The sequence below is a fragment of the Balaenoptera acutorostrata genome, unplaced genomic scaffold (assembly GCF_949987535.1).
Source record: "Balaenoptera acutorostrata unplaced genomic scaffold, mBalAcu1.1 scaffold_1026, whole genome shotgun sequence".
In the NCBI taxonomy this organism is placed as follows: Eukaryota; Metazoa; Chordata; class Mammalia; order Artiodactyla; family Balaenopteridae; genus Balaenoptera; species Balaenoptera acutorostrata.
The window spans coordinates 56,475-78,349 of record NW_026645597.1 but is presented as its reverse complement, the minus strand read 5'-3'; the positions used below and the strand labels follow the sequence as shown (position 1 = coordinate 78,349).

The 21,875-nt window shown below is 40.0% G+C and overlaps 1 protein-coding gene across 1 annotated transcript in view; it reads left to right on the top strand.

Annotated features, from left to right (window-relative positions):
- Positions 1-21,700, top strand: part of LOC130706633 (serine/threonine-protein kinase MRCK alpha-like) — a 27,818-nt gene extending 6,118 nt beyond the window's left edge. Inside the window, exons 3-4 of the mRNA XM_057539329.1 lie at positions 13,041-13,164; positions 20,148-21,700. Of these exons, the coding sequence (XP_057395312.1) occupies positions 13,041-13,164; positions 20,148-20,151 (128 nt within the window). The 3' untranslated portion in view covers positions 20,152-21,700. The remainder of the gene's footprint in view (positions 1-13,040; positions 13,165-20,147) is intronic.
- Positions 21,701-21,875: the final 175 nt, after the last annotated feature.

The window sequence follows — 21,875 nt, the reverse complement described above, 5'->3', positions numbered from 1 at the left end:
TCAGATGGGCAGAGGAGGAAGGAATATGATAACTTAATTTTTTTCTTTTTTGTTGAGTTGTTGAAGTATTTGAAATAAAATCCCAAACATTATTTTCATTCCACCTCTACACACCTTAACATACATCTCTAAAAATATGGTCATTTTCTCATAAAACTATTACCACCTCTGAAGAAATTACCAATGATTCTTTTTTACCATCCAATAGTCCATATTAAAATATTGCTGATTATCATAAAGACATCTCTTTGACAGTGTATTTCTTGGAATCAGAATCCAAAAATGGTCCACACATGGCATGTTGTGGTTAACTCTTAAATATCTTCTAATCCTGAGTGGTTTTCCACACCATTGATTTGCTCTCCTGTAGGATGTTCTACAATCTAGATCTGTCTGTTTCCTCGTGGTGCTTTCTAACTTCTTCCTCTATGTCCTGAATTTCCTACAACTGAAAATGAGCATTAACGGCTTCTAATAAGAGTAATTTCTTACTAGTTTTGTATGTCACACTGAACACATCAGAGCACACAACGTCTGGCCATCCCATTTGTGGTAAAGCTAAAATCAATGACTAGCTTCTGGCATTATCAGCCTGGTTCCTTGGACATGCTGAGCTTGTACTTCCAGTGCGAGAGTAAACAGAGTGAGAGAGAATAGGACATAGGCCAGAGGACCAAGAAACATAAATATTAGAGAGGTGGTCAGAGGGCAAGAAGCCCACAAAGGAAACTGAGAGGGAGAATTGTAGGAGGCAAGTATCGCTGAGCTTTCAAGTAAGACAGAGACTGAAACGTGTCTGTTGGTTTTAGGAATAATTGACGGTTAATGACTTGTAGTGAGAGCAGTTTTAATGGATGGGTTAAGACGCAAGTCAGATTGCCATGGACTGGCTGTCAGTAGGGCTGGGAAGTGGAGGATGTGAAACGTAAATGACACTTTCAAGAGTTGGCCACAGGAAAAAGGAAAGAGAGGCACAACATGAGTGTAGGAAGTGTTGTTAATTATATTGCTGTTGCTTTAATGGGGAGACATATTCATGTTGAGGTGAGTACTTAGGAGCCATAAGAGGTTATTATTAATAAAGTGGAAAGTTCCAAAAATGTTACTGGCTGGAAGTTCTTTCTGCTTTGTTCATTAATTTCACTCCCCAGATATACTTTTCTAATCTTACACCATATTCTTTTTGGGAGTTGACCTGGTTTAGGAGCCACAGATTTTGAAATGTTATGGAATTTCTTTAAAGAGCTGCTGTTAGATGTAGGTGTTAGAAAGATTTTTGTCAGATTTTACATACGTGTTGTACTATATAATTGGACCCATGTGCATCATTTATGTGCCATTTTAATTTATGTTAACCCTGTGTGTCAAAAAAAAGATTTCGATAATTACAATATTATTATGGGATTCTCTTTGGATTCCACTCTGAAGGTGTTTTTATAATGTATTTGGGCGTAGCAGATATAATTAATCATGAATACCATATGATTCCATTTATTTATTTATTTAACATCTTTATTGGAGTATAATTGCTTTACAATGGTGTGTTAGTTTCTGCTTTATAACAAAGTGAGTCAGCTATACATATACATATATCCCCATATCTCCTCTCTCTTGCTTCTCCCTTCCACCCTCCCTATCCCACCCCTTTAGGAGGTCAAAAAGCACTGAGCTGATCTCCCTGTGCTATGTGCATGCTTCCCACTAGCTATCTATTTTACATTTGGTAGTGTATATATTTCCATGCCACTCTCTCACTTCGTCCCAGCTTATCCTTCCCCCTCCCCGTGTCCTCAAGTCCAGTCTCTACCTCTGTGTCTTTATTCCTGTCCTGCCCCTAGGTTCTTCAGAACCATTTTTTTTTCTTTTTTAGATTCCATATATATGTGTTAGCATACGGTATTTCTTTTTCTCTTTCTGACTTACTTCACTCTGTATGACAGATCTAGGTCTATCCACCTCAATACAAAAAACTCAATGCCGTTTCTTTTTATGGCTGAGTAATATTCCATTGTATGTATGTGCCACATCTTCTTTATCCATTCATCTGTTGATGGACACTTAGGTTGCTTCCATGTCCTGGCTATTGTAACTAGAGCTGCAATGAACATTGTGGTACATGACTCTTGTTGAATTATGGTTTTCTCAGGGTATATGCCCAGTAGTGGGATTGCTGGGTCATATGGTAGTTCTGTTTTTAGTTTTTTAAGGAACCTCCATACTGTTCTCCACAGTGGCTGTATCAATTTACATTTCCACGAACAGTGCAACAGGGCACCCTTTTCTCCACACCCTCTCTAGCATTTATTGTTTGTAGATTTTTTTGATGATGGCCATTCTGACCGGTGTGAGGTGATACCTCACTGAAGTTTTGATTTGCATTTCTCTAATGATTAGTGATGTTGAGTATCCTTTCATGTGTTTGTTCGCAATTTGTATATCTTCTTTGGAGAAATGCCTATTTAGGTCTTCTGCCCATTTTTGGATTCAGTTGTTCGGTTTTTTTGATATTGAGCTGCATGAGCTGCTTGTAAATTGTGGAGATTAATCTTTTGTCAGTTGCTTCATTTGCAAATATTTTCTCTCATTCTGAGTGTTGTCTTTTCGTCTTGTTTATGTTTTCCTTTGCTGTGCAAAAGCTTTTAAGTTTCATTAGGTCCCATTTGGGTTTTTTTTGTCTTTATTTCCATTTCTCTAGTAGATGGGTCAAAAAGGATCTTGCTGTGATTTATGTCAAAGAGTGTTCCGCCTATGTTTTCCTCTAAGAGTTTTATAGTGTCTGGCCTTACATTTAGGTCTTTAATCCATTTTGAGTTTACTTTTGTGTATGGTGTTAGGGAGTATTCTAATTTCATTCTTTTACATGTAGCTGTCCAGTTTTCCCAGCACCACTTATTGAAGAGGCCATCTTTTCTCCATTGTATATTCTTGTCTCCTCAAGTTTCAGATTGAAGAACTTTTAACAACTTTTTTATAAACTCCTTCAGCTTTTGTTTGTCTGTGAAAATTCTGTCTCTCCAATTCTAAAGGACAAGTTTGCTGGATACAGTATTCTTGGCAGTTTTTTTTTCTTTGCACACTTTGAATATATCATTCCTATCCCTTATGGGCTGCAATATTTTTTGCTGAAAAATCTGTTAATCTTATGAGGATTCCCATGTATTAGACAAGTGGCTTTTCTGTTCTTGCGTTTACGATTCTGTCTTTATCTTCTGAAAATTTCATTATAGTGTGTCTATGTGTAGATCTCTTTGGATTAATCTTCTTTGGAAGTTTTTGGGCTTCCTCGATCTGGGTATCTCTTTCTTTCCCCACATTAGGGAAGTTTTTAGCATTATTTCTTTGAATATGCTTTCTGCCCTTTCTTTCCTTCTCTTTCTTGAAGACCTGTAACGCATATATTGATCCACTTACTGGTGTCCCTTATGTGATCTTCACATTTTTCTGTTCTTCTTTCTTTTTGCTCTTTTGATTAGATGACTTCCACTGCCTTGTCTGATTCTTTCTTCCATTTGGCCTAGTCTGCTTGTGAAGCCCTGTATTGAATTTTTCGGTTCATTTATTCTTGAAATCTATGATTTCTGTTTCGTACTTCTTAATATTTTCTGTCTCTTTGTTGAAACTCACACTTTGTTCATGCTTTATTCTCCTGGCGTCAGTAAGCATCTTTATTACGATTATTTTGAACTCCCTGTTGGGTAATTCACTTATATCCACTTCGTTAAGGTCAGCTCCTAGAGATCTGTTTATTTGTTTGAAACATCCCCGTTTCTTTACTTTCTTTGACTCTCTGTGTTGGTTTTTGTATAAAACAGCCACTTTTCCCAGTTTTGACAGATTGGCCTTGTGTAGGATATGAACCTCCTTAATCAGCCTGGCCTGGTTGTTGAAATCATTGTCTTTGTTCTTAGTGACTTCCAGTAGTTGAGGGTGTTCCAAGACCCATCAGTGTCCTCAAAGATGTGGTTAATGCTCATATGCCTGTGTAGGCTTCTGGACAACTGCCAGTTGCCTGCTGCTTTAACTCCCTGATGCAGGTGAATTGGAAGCCCAGTTATCAGGCAGGAGTTGGAAAAGTCAGAATATGACATATGCCGGGTAGCCCCTATGAAGAAGAATCCAGAGCTGGAAGAGTTTTTTCTTCCTCACTCTGTGCTGAGCCAAGGGAAATAGTTGCTCTGAATGCTTCTCTGTCCAAGTAAAACAGCCTTTGTTTTTAGTGGTCCCAGGGACTCATGAAGGCTGAGCCCTTTCAGCTCCCAGAGCTAGGTGAATTGGGGGCTAGTCCCTTAGGTGGCAGTTGAAAACTGGTGTGCTAGAGGTGTGGACAAGCTCCTTTCAGGAGAGAAGATAAAAATTTGGTCTTACTTGGAGCTGGGAGAGATAGCAGGGGACATGTCCACCAGGTTTACCAGGCTCACAAAAGGATCCCAGTGAGCTTCCACATGCTGACTAACTGGAAGCCAGAACCACAGGCAGCAGCTAGGAAAATATACAACTTCCTTCCAGGGAGAAACTGGGAGATGGGCATTATTTTGTCATCTCCCTCCATGCTGGGTCTGGGTGTATAGCTACAGGGAATCCTCATGCATCCATTTAAAAACTGCTTCTTTGTTTGCTATAGTACTGTGGTGCTCAGGAATGCAAGCCCAGTTGACTTTCAGAGGCAGGTTATTTTGGGGTCCATCCCTCAGGTGGCAGTTTTAAAAGTCAGGGTTCTAAATGTGTAGACAAGCTCCCTCCAGGGACATGCAGGAGATTTGGCTTTATTGTTGAAGGAAGCTGGGGGGAGAGAGCAGGGTAAGTACCCACTGGCTCTTTGGGGCTCTAGGCAGGATTCCAGTCAGCTGAAATGCAAGCTGATTAGAAGCTGGGCCCTCAGACAGTAGCTGGCAAAGTATGTAGTCCAACACCCTCCAGGAAGAAATTGGGAGATAAGCATTTGTGTGTGTTCCCTCTGCTCTGAGCTTGGGGAGATAGCCAGAGGGAGTGCTCAAGCACCTTGTAAAAACTGCTTATTTGTTTGCTCTAATACCATGGGACTTGTGAAGGGAAGCCCGTTTGGCTCTCAGAGCTAGATGATTTGGGGGCCCATCCCTCAGGCGGCAGCCTTAAAATTTGGGACATTAGAAATGTGGTGCAAACAGTGCGCTAATTGGGAAGAGGCTAGGAGTTGGTGGTTTCAGAAAGATTATAAGGCGCTGTTCTTGGGTGGGGTTTATAGTAAGAGTGTGTCTCATCCTTTCCTACACATTTCCTTGTGGGTATTTTCTCAGTTTCCCAATGTGTAGGAGTCACTAAAGTTAGTTTCTTGATATCTTTCAGAGGGAATTGATCTGTGTGTAGCTGTATATTCAGTGCATCCATGGAAGGAGGGAAATTCAGGAGTCTCTTCTGTGTCCATCTTGAGGTACCTGTTGATCTTTTCTAATAACCGACTCCTGGTTTCATTGACTGTCCATATTGTTTTTCTGTTTTGTTTATGTATGCTGTAATATTTATTCTTTTTCCCACCTGCTGGCCTTGGGTTAAGTTTTTTCTACTTCCTTAAGGAAGATGTTCGATTGTGGATATGAGATCTTTATTCTTTTTTAAATGTAAGCCTTTACAGGTATAAATTTCCCTCTCATCACTGCTTGTGCTCCATCCCGTAAGTTTTGGTATTTTGTATTTTTTTTCTTTGGTCTCAAGGTATTTTGTAGTTTCTCTTGTAATTTCTTCCTCGACCCATTGGTTGTTTAAAAGCGTGCTGTTTAATTTCCACATGTTTGTGAATTTTCGTTTCCCTTGTGTTACTGATTTCCACTTTTATTCCGTTGTGATAGAAAAAGATTCATTGTGTGATTGCAATAGTTTTAATTTTTATTAAGAATTGTTTTGTGGCCTAACATATGGCCTATTCTGGAAATGTTACATGTACACTTGAGAAAAATCTATAATTTACTGTCTTTGGGTAGAGAGCTGTGTATATATGTGTGTGTTAGGTCCATTTGGTTGATACTGTTGTTTAAGTCTTCTGTTTCCTTCCTGATCTTCTGTGTGGTTGTTCTCTCCCATTTCTGAATGAAGGCTATCAAAGTCTCCAACTCTTACTGTTTCTCCCTTCCATCAATGTTTGTTTCATCTGTTAAGGAGCTCTGTGTTTTAGTGTGGGTCTATTTGATTTCACCCTACAGTTCGTTTAACTTGTATTTTTATATCCAAGTATTTCACAGCTTGGGAAGTTTTTGTCCATTATTCCTTCAGACGAGGTTTCCGCTGTTTTCTCACTCTTTTTTCTTCCTGGATTCCCATAATGTCTTCTTTTTTGGATTCCCATAATTCCATTAGGGTCTGTTCACGTCTCTTCATTCATTTTCCTTTTTGCTCTGAGAACTAATAATTTCAAGTGATTTGTCTTCAACTTTGCTGATGCCTTCCTCTGCCTGTTGCAGTCTGCTTTTGAACCCCTCTTGTGAAATATTCAATTTACACTTTTAGCTCCACATTTGCTTTTTTAAAATAAATTGTCTCTTTGTTGATATTCTCACTTTGTTGATATATCACCTTCCTGACTTCCTAGGCAGTTGTTTTCAAGAGTTCATCTAGCAACTCTGAAGCCTGTGTTTCTTTTTTTTTTTTTTAATTAATTTATTTATTTATGGTTGTGGTGGGTCTTCGTTTCTGTGCGAGGGCTTTCTCTAGTTGTGGCAAGTGGGGACCACTCTTCATCGCGGTGCGCGGGCCTCTCACTGTCGCGGCCTCTCCTGTCGCGGAGCACAGGCTCCAGACGCGCAGGCTCAGTAATTGTGGCTCACGGGCCCAGCTGTTCTGCGGCATGTGGGATCTTCCCAGACCAGGGCTCGAACCCGTGTCCCCTGCATTAGCAGGCAGATTCTCAACCACTGCGCCACCATGGAAGCCCCTGAAGCCTGTGTTTCTTTAGTGTCACTTTCTAGAGATTTATTATGTTCCTTTGAATGGGCCACATTTCCCTGTTTTTTCTGTATTTTGTGAGTTTTTGTCAAAAATTGCATATTGAACAAAACAGCCACCTCTCCCAGCCTTGTAGACTGGATACTTGCAGAGGAAAACCTTCACTAATCAGCCTGGTGTAAAGGCTTCAGGTCGTCTCCGATCTTTTATGAGGATGTGCCTTCACTGGGCCTGTGTGTAAAGCCCAGCTTCAAGCCCCTAATTCTGCCACACACACAGCTGTTTTTAATTGTTTCATTTCTCCAAGAGCCTCACCCCTGGCTTCTTGGCCCTTAAATGTTCTGTTGTATTCCTCTGTCAATAATCTCTGCCCTCCAGGTGTGTGCAGGTCTACAGTTGCCATGAAGTTTTCATGGGCCATTGAATCCATCATTGCTTTCACAGCCACCAATCTGATATACAAAATATTCCACTATTCCTATCTCAGCTCTGAGTCATGTGAGACAGAAATCAGACTCTCAGACATTGCCTGGCATGCCACACATTGCAATCAAGTTGCACTCTTTTACTTTTCTCCCAATGGAGGACCAGTAATTGGGCAGCTTTCACTCTACTGCACCATATTGAGCCAGGAATGGGTTAGGATAAGAGTGAGCAAAAATGTCACGAAATTTGCTCTCATTTTGAGAGTGACTCTTTCTTTACTGGGCATTCACTTTGTTGCTTCAGATTACTGGCTGGTTTCTAGAGCTCCCACAAAGCTATTTGTATTCTATTGTTTAGTTCAGAGTTTTCATGGGGTTACATACCTGGAGCTTCCTATTCTGCCATCTTACCTATATCACTGCTGTCCTTCATTTTTGGAAGATGGTTTTACCAGATATAGAATTCTTGGTGAACAGTGTTTTTCTTTCAACACGTGAATATGAAATCCACCAGCCTTCTCCCTTGACGCTTTCAAAATTCTCTTTGTTGTTAGTTTTTGCAATTTTAATATAGTGTTTTTGTGTAGATCTCCTGTTGGAGTTCATTGAGTTTCTTGGATATGTACTTTCATGTATTTTATCATATTTGAGGAGTTTGGGACAATTATCTCTTCAAATATTTTCCCTGACTTTCTATCCCTTTCTCTCCATGTGGGATTCCTATTATGGATATGTTGTCATACTTGATGATGTCTTGTAGGTCTTTTACGTTCTGCTCGTTATTCTTCACTCTTTCCTCTTTCCACCCCTCAGAGTGGATAGTCTCAATCAGTTCTTCTTCAAATGTGCCAATTCTTTATTCTGCCTGCTTAAATCTGCTAATGAATCCCCCTAATGACTTTCTTATTTCAGTTGTGGCACTTTTCAACTCTAGAATATATATTTGATTCCTTTTTGTAATTTCTTTCTCTTTATTAGTATTCATCGCTTGGTGAGGCACCATTTTCCTGATTTCCTTTAGTTCTTTGTCCAAAATTTCATTTAGTTCTATGGGAATATTTAAGAGAGTGATTTAAAGTCTTTTTATGCCTGGACAATGTGTATATGTGTATGTCCACATTGTGTGGACAATGTGTATGTATATATACACACACACACAGACACATATATATAAATATATATATATATGTATATATACATTTTTTTCCTCATTCATGGATCATACTTTGTTGTTTATTTTCATACCTCATAACTCTTTGTTGAAAATTTATATGTTAAATAACATAAAGTAGAAATTCCGGAAATCAGATTCTCCCTTCCCATCAGGATTTTCTGTTACAGCTGTTTGTTGCTGTTGGTGGTGGTGATGGTGGTGGTGGTGGTATTGCTCCTGTTTGTTGAAATCTAGATTGCATTTGGGAAGATGTAATGGTTGTTACAGGTTGGAAGGAAGCTTTATGATATGAGAAGCCTATACCATTTTTTTGTGACTTTATTTTAAATTAATATAAAATGGTGTTGGTTTTTTTTGGATGTATTTTTATGTTCCATGCTACTAACGTTTAGGATTCAAACATTTGACAAAAGTGTATTTAGGACTTTTCATAAGTATTTGATTGAGAGTATTCAGTGGTGATATTTTGTTTCTTGTATATACATGGGTCTCTTTCTGGGCTCTCTATTTTGTTCCGTTGGTCTATATGTTTGTATTTAACCCAGTACTATTCTGTTTTAATTACTGTAGCTTGGTAATATGTTTTGAAAGCAGGAAGTGTGATCCCTTGAGCTTTATTCTTCGAAAGATTGTTTTGGCTATTTGGGCTCTTTTGTGGTTCCCTATGAATTTTTGGATTGCTTTTTCTATTTCTGTATTGAACACCATTGGGATTTTAATAGGGACTTCATTGAATCTGTGGACCACTATGGTAGTATGTACATTCTAAAAATAGTAACCATGAACATGGGATGTCTTTCCATATTATCAGTGTCTTCTTTAATTTTCCTCATCATTTTTTACACTTTTCAGTGTACAGGTCTTTCACCTCTAGTTAAGTTTACTTCTAAGTATTGTATTCTTTGTACTGAAATTGATAATGGGTTTGTTTTCTTAATTTACTTTTCAGATTTTCAGTAATCTTAGTTGTAATTTTTTCCCTTTCATTACTTTAAATATGTCCTGCCACTCTCTTCTGGCTTGCAGAGTTTCTGCTGAAAGATCAGCTGTTAACCTTATGGGGATTCCCTTGTATGTTATTTGTTGCTTTTCCCTTGCTGCTTTTAATATTTTTTCTTTGTATTTAGTTTTTGTTAGTTTGATTAATACGTGTCTCAGCATGTTTCTCCTTGGGTTTATCCTGTATGGGACTCTCTGCACTTCCTTGCCTTGATTGACTCTTTTCCTTTCCCATGTTAGGGAAGTTTTCAACTATCATCTCTTCAAATATTTTCTTCTGAAAATATTTCTTTTTCTTTTTCTCTTCTTTTTCTGGGACCTTTATAATTCGAATGTTGGTGCGTTTAATGTTGTCCCAGAGCTCTCTGAGACTATCCGCAATTCTTTTTATTCTTTTTTTTTTATTCTGCTCTGTGACAGATATTTCTACTATTTTATCTTCCAGGTCACTTATCCGTTCTTCTGCCTCAGTTATTCTGGTATTGATTCCTTCTAGAGAATTTTTAATTTGATTTATTGTGTTGTTCATCATTGTTTGCTCCTGAGTTCTTCTAGGTTCTTGTTAAACGTTTCTTGTATTTTCTCTATTCTATTTCCAAGATTTTGGATATCTTTACTATCATTACTCTGAATTGTTTTTCAGTTACACTGCCTATATCCTCTTCATTTTGTACTTTATGCTTTCATCTCCTGCATATTTCTCTGTCTTCTCATTTTGTTTAACTTACTGTGTTTAGGGTCTCCTTTTCACGGGCTGTAGATTCGTAGTTCCCATTGTTTTTGATGTCTGCCCCTAGTGGCTAAGGTTGGTTCAGTGGGTTGTGTAGGTTTCCTGGTGGAGGGGACTGGTGCCTGTGTTCTGGTGGATAAGGCTGGATCTTGTCTTTCTGGTGGGCAGGGCCACGTCTGGTGGTGTTTTGGGGTGTCTGTGAACTCAGTATGATTTTAGGCAGCCTCTCTCCTAATGGGTGGGGTTGTGTTCCTGTCTTGCTAGTTGTTTGGCATGGGGCGTCCAGCACTTGAGCTTGCCGGCCATTGGGTGGAGCTGGGTCTTAGAATTGAGACAGAAGCTCTGGGAGAGCTCTCGCTGATTTATATTACGTGGGTCTGGGAGGCCTCGGGTGGAGCAATGTCCTGAAATCGGCTCTCCCACCTCGGAGGCTTAGGCCTGACACCAGGCAGGAGCACCAAGACCCTGTCAGCCACATGGCTCAGAAGGAAAGGGAGAAAAAAAGAAAGAAAAAATAAATAAAATTAAGTAATTAAAATAAAAAATATATAAAAAGAATAAGAGAGCACCTGAATCAATAAACAAATCCACCAATGATAACAAGCGCTAAAAACTAAACTAAGATAAATATAAAAATCAGAAACAAATCAGTCGCAGACAGCAAAACCCAAGTGTACAGTTGCTTCCAAAGTCCACCTCATCAATTTGGGACAATTTGTTGTCTATTCAGGTATACCACAAATGCAGGGTACATCAAGTTGATTGTGGGCATTTAATCTGGTGCTCCTGAGGCTGCATGGAGAAATTTCCCTTTCTCTTCTTTGTTTGCACAGCTCCTGGGGTTCAGCTTTGGTTTTGGTCCCATCTCCGCATGTAGATCACCCTCAGGCATCTGTTCCCCACCCAGACAGGAGGGGTTAAAGCAGCGGCTGATTAGGCCACTCTTGCTCACTCAGGCTGGTGGGAAGGAGGGGTATGGTAGTCATAACTGGAATGTGGGGTGAGCCTCTGGTAGCAGAGGCTGGCATGACATTGTACTAACCTGAGGCATGCCGTGTGTTCTCCCAGGGAAGTTGTCCCTGGATCAAGGGACTTTGGCAGTGGTGGGCTCCACAGGCTCTCAGGGTTGGGGGCGTGTGTTGATAGTGACCTGTGCTTGCACATAGGATTCTTGGTGGCAGCAGCATCAGTGTTAGCATTTCATGCCTGTCTCTGGGGTTCGAGCTGATAGCCACAGCTCGCTCCCGTCTCTGGAACTTGCTTAGGCAGTGCTCTGCCTTCTGTGGGCACACAGGGAAGGAACCTCTCTCCTCGTGCACCCCGAAACAATGGTCTCTTGCCTCTTCGGCAGGTCCAGACTTTTTTTCCTGTCTCCCTCCCAGCTAGCGGTGGTGCACCAGCCCCCTTCAGGCTGTGTTCACACAGCCAACCCCAGTCCTCTCCCTGGGATCTGACCTCTGAAGCTGGAGCCTCAGCTCCCAGCCCCCACCTGCCCTGGTGGGTGAGCAGACAAGCCTCTCAGGCTGGTGAGTGCTGGTCAGCACTGATCCACTGTGCGGGAATCTCTCCGCTTTGCCCTCAGCACCTCTGTTGCTGTGCTCTCCTCCGTGGCTCCGAAGTTTCCCCCGCCCATCCCCTGTCTCTGCCAGTGAAGGGGCTTCCTAGTGCGTGGAAACTTTTCCTCCTTCACAGCTCTCTCCCAGAGGTGCAGGTCCCGTCCCTATTCTTTTGTCTCTGTTTTTTCTTTTTTCTTTTGCTCTACCCAGGTATCTGGGGATTTTCTTGCCTTTTGGGAAATCTGAGGTCTTCTGCCAGCGTTCAGTAGATGTTCTGTAGGAGTTGTTCCACGTGTAGATGTAGTTTTGATATATTTGTGGGTAGGAAGTTGATCTCCACCTCTTACTCCTCCGCCATCTTGAAGGTCCCCCCCCGATCTTGGCTTCTTTGTACAAACAATTTTTTTTCCTCCAGCTGCTTTTAATATTTTATATTTATCACTGGTTTTGATCAATTTGTTTGTGATGTGCCTTAGTGTAGCTTTATGTTTCTTATACTTGAGATCACTAAGCTTCATGGATGTATGGATTTACAGTTTGAAAAACTTTCACTCATTATTTCTTTCAATTTTCTCCCCTACTCCCTCACACTCCTGTAAGAACTCCAATTACATATTTATCTGACCACTTGAAATTGTTGTACCATTTGCTGTTCATTGCTAATTTTTCCTCTGTTTTTTTCCTGTCTTTTCTGTAGAAATGTATAATGTGCTGTTTAATCCCATCCATTTTATTTTTTATATCAAGCATTGTAGTTTTTATCTACATCTAGAAGTTCAATTTGAATCTTTTGTTTTATCTCTCATGCTTGTACTTAACTTTTTGAATCTATGGAATACAGGGATAATGACTGTATGGAATACAGTGCTAATGACTGTATTAATACCCTTCTAACACCTGTGTCAGATTAGCAACAATTTAAAAAAAAATTTTTTTCCAGACATGCCATGTGGCTTGTGGGATTTTAGTTCCTGACCAGGGATCGAACCCAGGTCCTCCGCAGGGAGAGCATGGAGTCCCAACAACTGGTCTACCAGGGAATTCCCAGATTAGCAACAGTTTTAACTGATTTATTTTGTTCCTCATGGGTCCCATTTTCTTGTTAAATCTGGTCATTTTTAACTGGATTCCAGACTTGCTGGGTGGTGGATATTTTGTAGACATATAAATATTCTTGAGCTTGGTTCTGAGATGTATTTCTGTCATTTGTAACCTGTTTGATCTTTTTGTGTTTTGCCATTAAGATTCGTTAAGTGAGATGAGAGGAAGGCTCATCTTTGGTCTATCTTATACTGAACCAAGGGCCAGCCATGACCAAGCACCTCCACCTAAGGGAGCAGCACCCATTTCGTCAGGACTTTCTGCCAGGTAGGGACATACTCCCTTGCTCTCTTGCTGTGACTCCATCTAATAGGCTCCCCACACCAACCCTGAACACAAACCCAAGAGCAGAGTAGAGGGATTTTTATTTCTTTTTCCCTGCTGTCAATCCGGCATCTGGAAGACCAGGTGTCACACGACAGGTTATAAGAATTACAAAGAATAAATAATAAATACACAGAAAAGATATTTTATATATATTATGTATATAGTATATGATTATATATACTTTATCTCTATTATTAATCTTTATGTTAAAGTCTATTATGACTTATTTAATATAGCTCCACCAGACTTTTTGTGCTCATTATGTTTAATTCATTATAAGGTGTATAGGTTTGCTAGGTCTGCCATAACAACAAAGTGTAGACTGGGTGTTTAAGCAAGAGAAATGTATTTTCTTACAGTTTGAGAGGCTAGAAGTTCATAATCAAGGTGTCAGTAAATTGGTTTCTTCTGTGGCATCTCTGCTTGGCTTGCAGATGGTCTCAAGCCAAGGAGAGATGAAATATATTTGACATATAACATTGAAATATATTTGACATATTTTAATTGAAATATATTTCAATTTTAATTGAAATATATGACATATAATATTGTGTAAATTTAAGGTGTAAAACATGTTGATTTGGTAGATTTAGGTATCGTAATATGATTGCCATTGTAGTGACAATTAGCACCTTGATCATGTCATGTAATTATCATTTCTTTTTGGTGATTGTGATAATTAAGATCTAGTCTTTTAGCAAGTTTGATGACTATAATACAATACTGTTGTTTATATTCACTATATCGTGCTTTAGATCTCTGGGACTTTTTTAGTGTTGCCCTCTTATTGTGTCTTCATATGGTCTTTCTTCTGTATGTATGCATTCCTTGTGTCTCCTTGTGTAGCCAAAGCTTCTTATAAGAACACCAGGTAGAATGGATTAGAGCTTACCTTCACAGCCTCATTTTAATGTAATTACTTCTTGGAAGGCTCTAACTCTGAATATAGTTACATTCTAAGGTACTCAGGGTTAGGGCTTCAACATATTGATTTGAGGGGTTGGGCACAATTCAGCCCATAATAGAAGTACAAATAATGATAAATGTTGAAAATCAGTGGCTTGTCATTATGTGCATGAATATCCAAGATCATTAACATTAAAACTAGTTGAAAAAATAAATCAGAGAATAAAGCAAAAAACATTGTTACTATATCAAAACCAACAACTTTCCCATGTGCAAATAAATACATATTATACCATATGTGAAAATGTTTCATTTACTATAAGAATCCAGTTGAAAGAACTGAATCAATGTTTGCCTATATGTATATCTATATATAGAAAACTATTAAACTACATAAGGGATCTAAAGGAGAGTGAGATATACAGTGGCCAGAAGTATATTATTGGCAGACTGGATAATGTCATTATTTTACCATTGTAACAATATTATGTCTCACTTCAATTCATAAGTATGATGCTAATCAGAACCTCAGCATGATTATTTTTAGAGATTTGGCCCTAGAAAGTTATACTGTTTCTCTTGATGAAGAGCTTGTGAGAATAGCTAGGGAAATTCTGAAAACTGAGTCAAAAGATATGATTATCATAGTTAAATCTATAAGAAAGCTAAAGTAATGAACACATTGTGTAAATGGTGCATTGATAGATAGACCAAGGGAGCAACAACAACAAAACTCTATCAATAGATCCAAATATATGATGGAATTTTATATGTAATATAAGTTGGTTTTCAGAATAATACAAAGGACTCTGGTCTCAGAACCTATTTGTATAAAAAATTTGGAACTTGTAACTCTCACACATACAGTAAGAAAATGCCCAATGGAAATATGTAGATGTAAATCATCTATGCGATTAGCCTCTGTAATAACTATTTATCAAAGAACAGTGAAATCCTGTATTGGAATAGGGATGAGGGGAGTGGAACTCTCATGTAATGTGACCCAAATGCCCTTCTTGACCAAACTTCAGTCAGGTTCCTCTAAACCCTCTTTTAGACTAAGCCTTGACCTTAGCATTCCATATCCATCCCATCCTTGACAGGGGTACACAGTCCAGTTTTAGCAAGAATCCTGCTAAGTCAGTTTAGATAGAATCTTCATCCTTGAGCCTCATCCCTCACCTTTGACATCTAAGCACTTGGCCTCTCTTTAGCAAGAATCTCGTTAGGTCAGGTTAGTAAGAATCCCTTTACTTTTGAAGTCTCCTTCTAGTCATTTTCCATCCACATATTCCCTCACTTTGCTCATCAGCTATAAGTCCCCAGCTTTCTTTGCTGTATTTGGAGTTAAGTCTGATCTCTCTGCCCTATTGTAATTTTCTTGAAAAAAGTCTTACTGTTTTACTAAGTGTCAGAAAGGCTTTTTCTTTCACAAATCCTAGTGGGAGTATAAATTAGCATAGCTTCTTTGATGGCCTATTGTTAACATCTACCAACTTTTACGTATCTATTTTAATTTAGCAATTGTATATTTTGGAATTTGTATTGCAGAAATAATGCAAATATGCAAAGAAGTATAGACACAAATATTTACTGCATATTTACAATAATGAAATTTGGAAACAAACTAAACATCCATGTAAAAGGTTTTTATTAAGTAAATCATATACCCCTCCAATAAAATATCATGCAGCCAAGAAAAAGTATGATGTATGTATGGTCAGGCCACTCAAAATGCCTGTTCTCTTGCTCTTTGTACATCTCCTGCTTGACCAGTGCTTGCTTCACCTACACCCTACTCAGAAGAGTAACCTTCCTGCATACTTGCCCCATGCCCCAGCCAATGACTGTTCTAGCTTTAGAGCAGAACATCGCCACGCTGATAGCTTATCAAAGGGACGGTGAGAATCATGTAGCTCTGTTGGTTTCCCTGGTAACTGATGAACCAATCTGAGGTCAATTCCCCCTATAACTGGTATCTTCCCCCCAACCCCTGCTAGGGAAGACTACTGCCACGTCCTTCCTGTGGTCTGCTGCACAGGGTGGGATGTCACTCAAGGACCACACTTCAGACATGTAAGATCCTCCATCCATTAAATCGTTGATGTCTCTGTCGCTGATTTTGGGCTCTTTTTTCATTCTTTCAAGCCTCTGTGTTGCAGCCCAACTATGTAGTTTTAAATAATTTGACTTGATAATATGACTACACTTTAATTGAGTCAAAATGAGTTGTAAATAAGTGGAAAAAAGAAAAGCTCCTATTTGAAAAATGTATTTGTGTAGTGGACTGCACTGAATAAAGTTGAGGCTAATGAACATTGGTTCCATTTGGGAAGGAGATGCAGAGTGGAAATTTCCTCCAATAATCCCATCAAGCACTATGCTTTTGATTAAACTGACCCTGTGTTTTTGTATAATTTAAAACAAAATGTTGAAATATATTTATATACAATAAAGAACACAGAAAATATTCCATCAAGTGTTGAAGGAATAATGATTTTTCAACAGCCTTGCTCAGGTCAGGATTGGAGGTGTATGAACAAAAAATTTGCAAACAATATTGAGTATTTTGCTAGGCCTATGTCATGAGGAGGGCCATCTGGTTTGCATAAAACAAACATGGTATGGCTGTCAGTTCATTATACTTTCATATTTACCTTTAACGTTAGGAGCTCATGGATTTTTACATAGGAAATGATTGCCAAATGCCAGTTTATGTACCTGATGCACAGTGAGGCCAAACAAACAAAATCGTCGAAGTTTGGAGCAGGTAAAGATTTATTGCAAAGACCAAGCAAGGAGAACTGGTGGCTCGTGCTCAAAAGACCTGAACTCCTGGATGATTTTTGTGGAAGAGTTTTTATAGTAAAAATTTGGGGCGAAGCCTATAGGATGTGTGACTTTTGTTGGTAATGAGGTGACTGGGTGGTGTTTAGGAATATTGTACTCAATCTGAAGTTACCATCCTCCAGCAGAGTGGGAGTTTTAGATCCTGCACATATTGTTATGCATAACAAGACACATACATAGATATTGCTATGTATATCCCTTGAGGAGGAAACAGGTCCCCGTTTTATAGCTACCCTATTGTTTTTGACTGCCCCTCCTTTGTTTCTGTATTTTCTCTTCTTCCTTATTAGTAACTGTCTGAATCTGTCCTTTGCAACTCAGCGACAACAGTCTAGGAGCTGAAACCTTTTTCCTCCAAAGAAGCAGAGGACAGGGAAAGGCTTTTGTATCCAGAAAGGCCCTGCAGCATCCTGCTTGGTTTGAAAATTGCAATAAATGAAAAAAGAAGTCTGTTCCATTATGACTAAACCAGTGAACTCACTCTTGAGAAAATATGCTATTTGTCCTTCACAAAGGATGCCCCCTTGATGCCAAGTAGGTTAATTAATGCAGAGACGGAAAATTCTATGCCATTAGGAGGATATTTTCTCGGGACTATCAGGATCTAGCAATTTGGAGAATATGATTTCAGCTACGAGCTTTCCTAGTTTTGCCCTGGGACCCAGGTATACAGATGGCCTAAGAGCCACAGTGTGGACATGATCTTGGAGAGGCAGCAGTGAGTGGTGGCATGAAGTGAGATCTTAATTCCCTGCCCAGGAATTGAACCTGGGCAGCCTGGATGAAAACCAGGAATCCTAGCCACCACACCCCCGGCTCTTGCCCCCAGTGAAAAATGCATTGCTCACGGAGGCAAAAACTGTAAAAACAGGTACAAAGTTTATTATTAGCGACATAGCACACAGAGAAACAGTTTGTTTAGTTAAGACAGAAGCAAGGCAGAGATGCACATCTGGATAGAGAGGGTGTGGGCGTCCCCCCTAATGAGGAGAAGCGCAGTAAAAAGGTGGTTAAATCATTTATACAGGGCAGTTCTTCTGGGTCTTTGTGTACCTTTGGCCAATTATCTGGTTTCTTCTTCTACACCTGACCTGCCCTAGGACCCTCCCCCATATGCCTGGGCAACTTTTTTCCAAGATGGATTTCAGCCCAGAGGCCTATGCGACGGCCTTAGCATCACACATTCTGGGGTGGTGTGCCCTCCTTTTTGACCCCCAAGGAACCTTTCTGCACATGTGCAGTGTCTCCCTTGCCCCAAGGATGGGAAATATATGACCTCTTGATCCTTGACTCAAACAAGGGTTAGCCCCTCTCTATTCCTGCCATGACTGTTATCTTAAGGTGTTCACGGGAGACAAAGCCTGGGTATTTACCCTGTTTCTGCAGTTACTTCCATTTCAGAGAGCAAACAGGAGGCTGATTTTAAATGTCTAAACTGAATCCCATCTATCTCCTGTCTCAGCAAATGTAAACAGGAGACTAAGTTGTAAGTGTCGGAAGCCCACTTTTTCCTGCCCCATGAAATGTAAACGGGAGGTTAGTTGTGAATGCCTGGCTTGGGGCCCCTCTATCTCCTGCCTCAGACACACACCCAGTCAGGGGTCTCAGGGCACCCAGGACCCTGGGATAAGCATTTCCCCCCGTATTTCTACTCTGAAGTACTAAATTGATTGCTTGGCTCACAGTCAACCCAGGGTGCAGGGGGCCAAGGGAAATGTAGTCTTTCTCCCTCTTACTGTCTTCCTGGTCTTTAGCGGCTTCCTCTGCGCATGTGCAACGTAGGGCCCGCCTCACCCCTTCCGCTTTCATGCGCCTCGAGGTGAGAAGAACCTGGAGCTTTGGTCGTGGCAGGTGCAGGGCTTGCGTGGCCTGAAGCTTCGCTGAGAGCGGCGTTCTTGTGGCGGGGGCAGAAGCGGGACGTCGCGGGACGTCTCGGGCCGTCCTCTGGCCCAGGCGGGACTGCAGTGCCCGGGTCTGGCCTGGACCTCCGCCCTGGGAAGGTGGGTGGGGCGATCCCGGTTCGGGCCTTGTGGTCTCGGGGGCCGGTGGAGCTGAGACCCGTTAGGAGAGGGGACGGTGCGTGTGGGGACGGAATGCCCGGCCCCGCCCGCATCTGACGGGGGGACGCCGGGGCGGACAGTGGGAGGGAAAGCGCGGTGGTCACGCTGGCCGTGAGCGGGCCAGAAAGCGCGGGCGGAGGGTGTGCTGGGCAGCCCTGCTCTGGAGCGGGAGAGACCCGGTCAGTTACAGCCGTGTCACCTGTACTGTGGGCGGGAGAAGTAACCTGGGGGCGAGTCAGGTCTGCAAAGGAGGCTATGAATAATGCCTGCTTCATGGCGTTGTTCTGAGAAATCTGTATGGGTCGTTTGGAAAAAGAGCCAAGTGCCAGGTACTAACCGTCGAAAAAGTGATAATGTTGTTATTTAGAAGGCACTTTGTTCTTTTCATTGGGTGGTTTACATAAGCCTCCCAATTATCTCGTGATAACGGTATGAGCATCTGCATTAGACACACGTTAAGCAAAAAGCAAATCTGAGTCTCAGGTTGGTGAGGTGGTCCTGAGTTTGAGAGGGCCGGTGACTTCTCCAGGCTTAACCGGATTGTGACAGAGCCAGGAGTCGAACGGTCGTTCATACTGTTCAGTCAATCAAAAGAAACTTATCAAGAGTCCCTTTTGAGAAACTTCAGCCCACTAGAAAGTAGTAATTTTTAACACTTTGCCATAAAGCACCGCATCCTTTTTATTGGGCAGTCTGTGGATTCTCTAACTCAAGGGGTAAACAGTTTTGCTAGGAAAATAGATAAAGGATGCAGCCTGTGTCTCTTTTTTTTACTGTTAATTTTAATGAAGTAGTGTCATCCTTTGCTGTACTTCAATCATCTGTTTTTCCATTTTTGTTTGTATTTAATTAAATCAATTTAAATCAATAGACAAAATTATTTTTACCAAATGAGAGTGGTAGGTTTAAGCCCCGTGATCATTTCAAACTGGTAGATGGACAGATGGTGTTTCCACAGGATCTTTCCCTTGCCATTTCAAGGGCTGAAGGGATGCTGTAGGGAGGCTGCTTCTCAGCTGGGCTGCTGATGTGATTGGGAGGTGAATGAATGTAGGAACTGTAAAGCAGGCCAGGTGTCCTGACAGTGTCCTTTTTCTGTCCCCCCAGCTGAATCTTCAGTCCTCTGCACCTTCCTAAACGCTACAGAAGATGAACATATCTGAGGTCAGCTCTCTATTCATTTCCCACTTTGTGGTGTGATGGATTTAACTCTTGATTTCAGATTGCTCTCAGCCTGTTTTATACATTCTTTATCAATGTAAGTTATTTTCCTTTTAGGATTAGTTTGCTAAGATTTTACTTGAGTCAGGAATGTACACTCTTGAGTTATATTGAATAGCTTTTTGTATGTATTGTAGTAAAGGTATAGCTTATTTTCTTTAATCTGCAAATTTTCGAGGTAGCTGAAATGGATTTTAGAATGGTAACTTACTCTTGAATTCTTGTATGGATGCTACTTGCTAATGGGTTCTAGTTTTTTGGTTTTGATTTTACATACTAAATAGTGTGATTTGTAAATAAGCATATTTTTTTTATCTCTTTCTATCTCTGTGCACTTTAATTTCTTTTTCAGTCAGGCTGGGATTTAATGTGAAAGAATTCATTTATTCACTGCTAAGTATGATGTTAGTCATATGCCTTAAATAGCTTCTCATTGTCAGATCTTTTCTTTTCCTCCTATTCCTAGTGCTATAAAATTAGTGTCATTTCTTCCTTAAAAATTCACTCTAGAATTCACTACAGAAACAATGTGGACCTGAAGTTTACTTTGTCAGAATTTTTTTTTTTAAATAACAATTTTATTGAGGTACAATTCTTGTACCAAAAATTCACCCTTTTAATTTGTGCAGTGCAGTGCTTTTTTTAAAATATGTTCACAGAGATGTGGAATTATCACCACTCTTTAATTTTAGAATAATTTCATCACCCTCAAAAGAAACCCTGTACTCTTTAGTAGTCACTCTCCATTCCTGCTCCCAAGCTCCTAGGAACTACTAATCTACTCCGTGTCTTTAGAGATTTGCTTATTTTGGAGGTTTCCTATAAATGGAATCACAAAATATGTACCCTTTGGTGAATGGCTTCTTTCATTTAGCATGACCTTTTTAAGGTTCATCACTGTTGTAATACGCATCAGTAATCCAGTTCAGTTTCTGGCCAAGCTAATATTTAGTTGTATGGATATATCACATTTTGTTTATCAGTTTATCAGTTGATAGACATTTGTTGTTTCTGTTTTGACTGTTATGACTGTTTTGACTGTTATGAGCAGTTGTGTAAACATTTTTGTGTGTACCCAGTTTTCCAATCTACTTTGTATATACTTAGAATGGAATTACTGGGCGATAAGGTAACTGTTCAACAAATTTAGAAACTGCCAGAACAATTTTCCAAGGCAGTGGAACTATTTTACCACCCCATCAGCAATGAATGAGGGTTACAGTTTTCCCACAACTACCATTAGTCATTGTTATTGTCTGTCTTTTTTTTAAAAGCCCTCCTGGTGAATGTGAAGTGGGATTTTATTATGGTCATGATTTGCATCTCCCTAATGTTGAGCATCTTTTCGTGTTCTAATTTTTTATTGGCTGTTTGTATATATTCCTTGGAGAAATGTCTGTTCACATTCATTCTCCGTTAATAAATTGGGTTATTTGTCATTTCGTTGTTGACTTGTAAGATTTCTTATATGATTTGGGTACAAGCCTCTTTATCAGTTAAATTTTTGTAAATATTTTCTCCCATTTTGTGGGTTGCTTTCACTTTCTTCATGGAGTTCTTTGAAGCACAGAAATTTTTTATTTTGATAATATCCAGTTGGTCTATTTTTCTTTT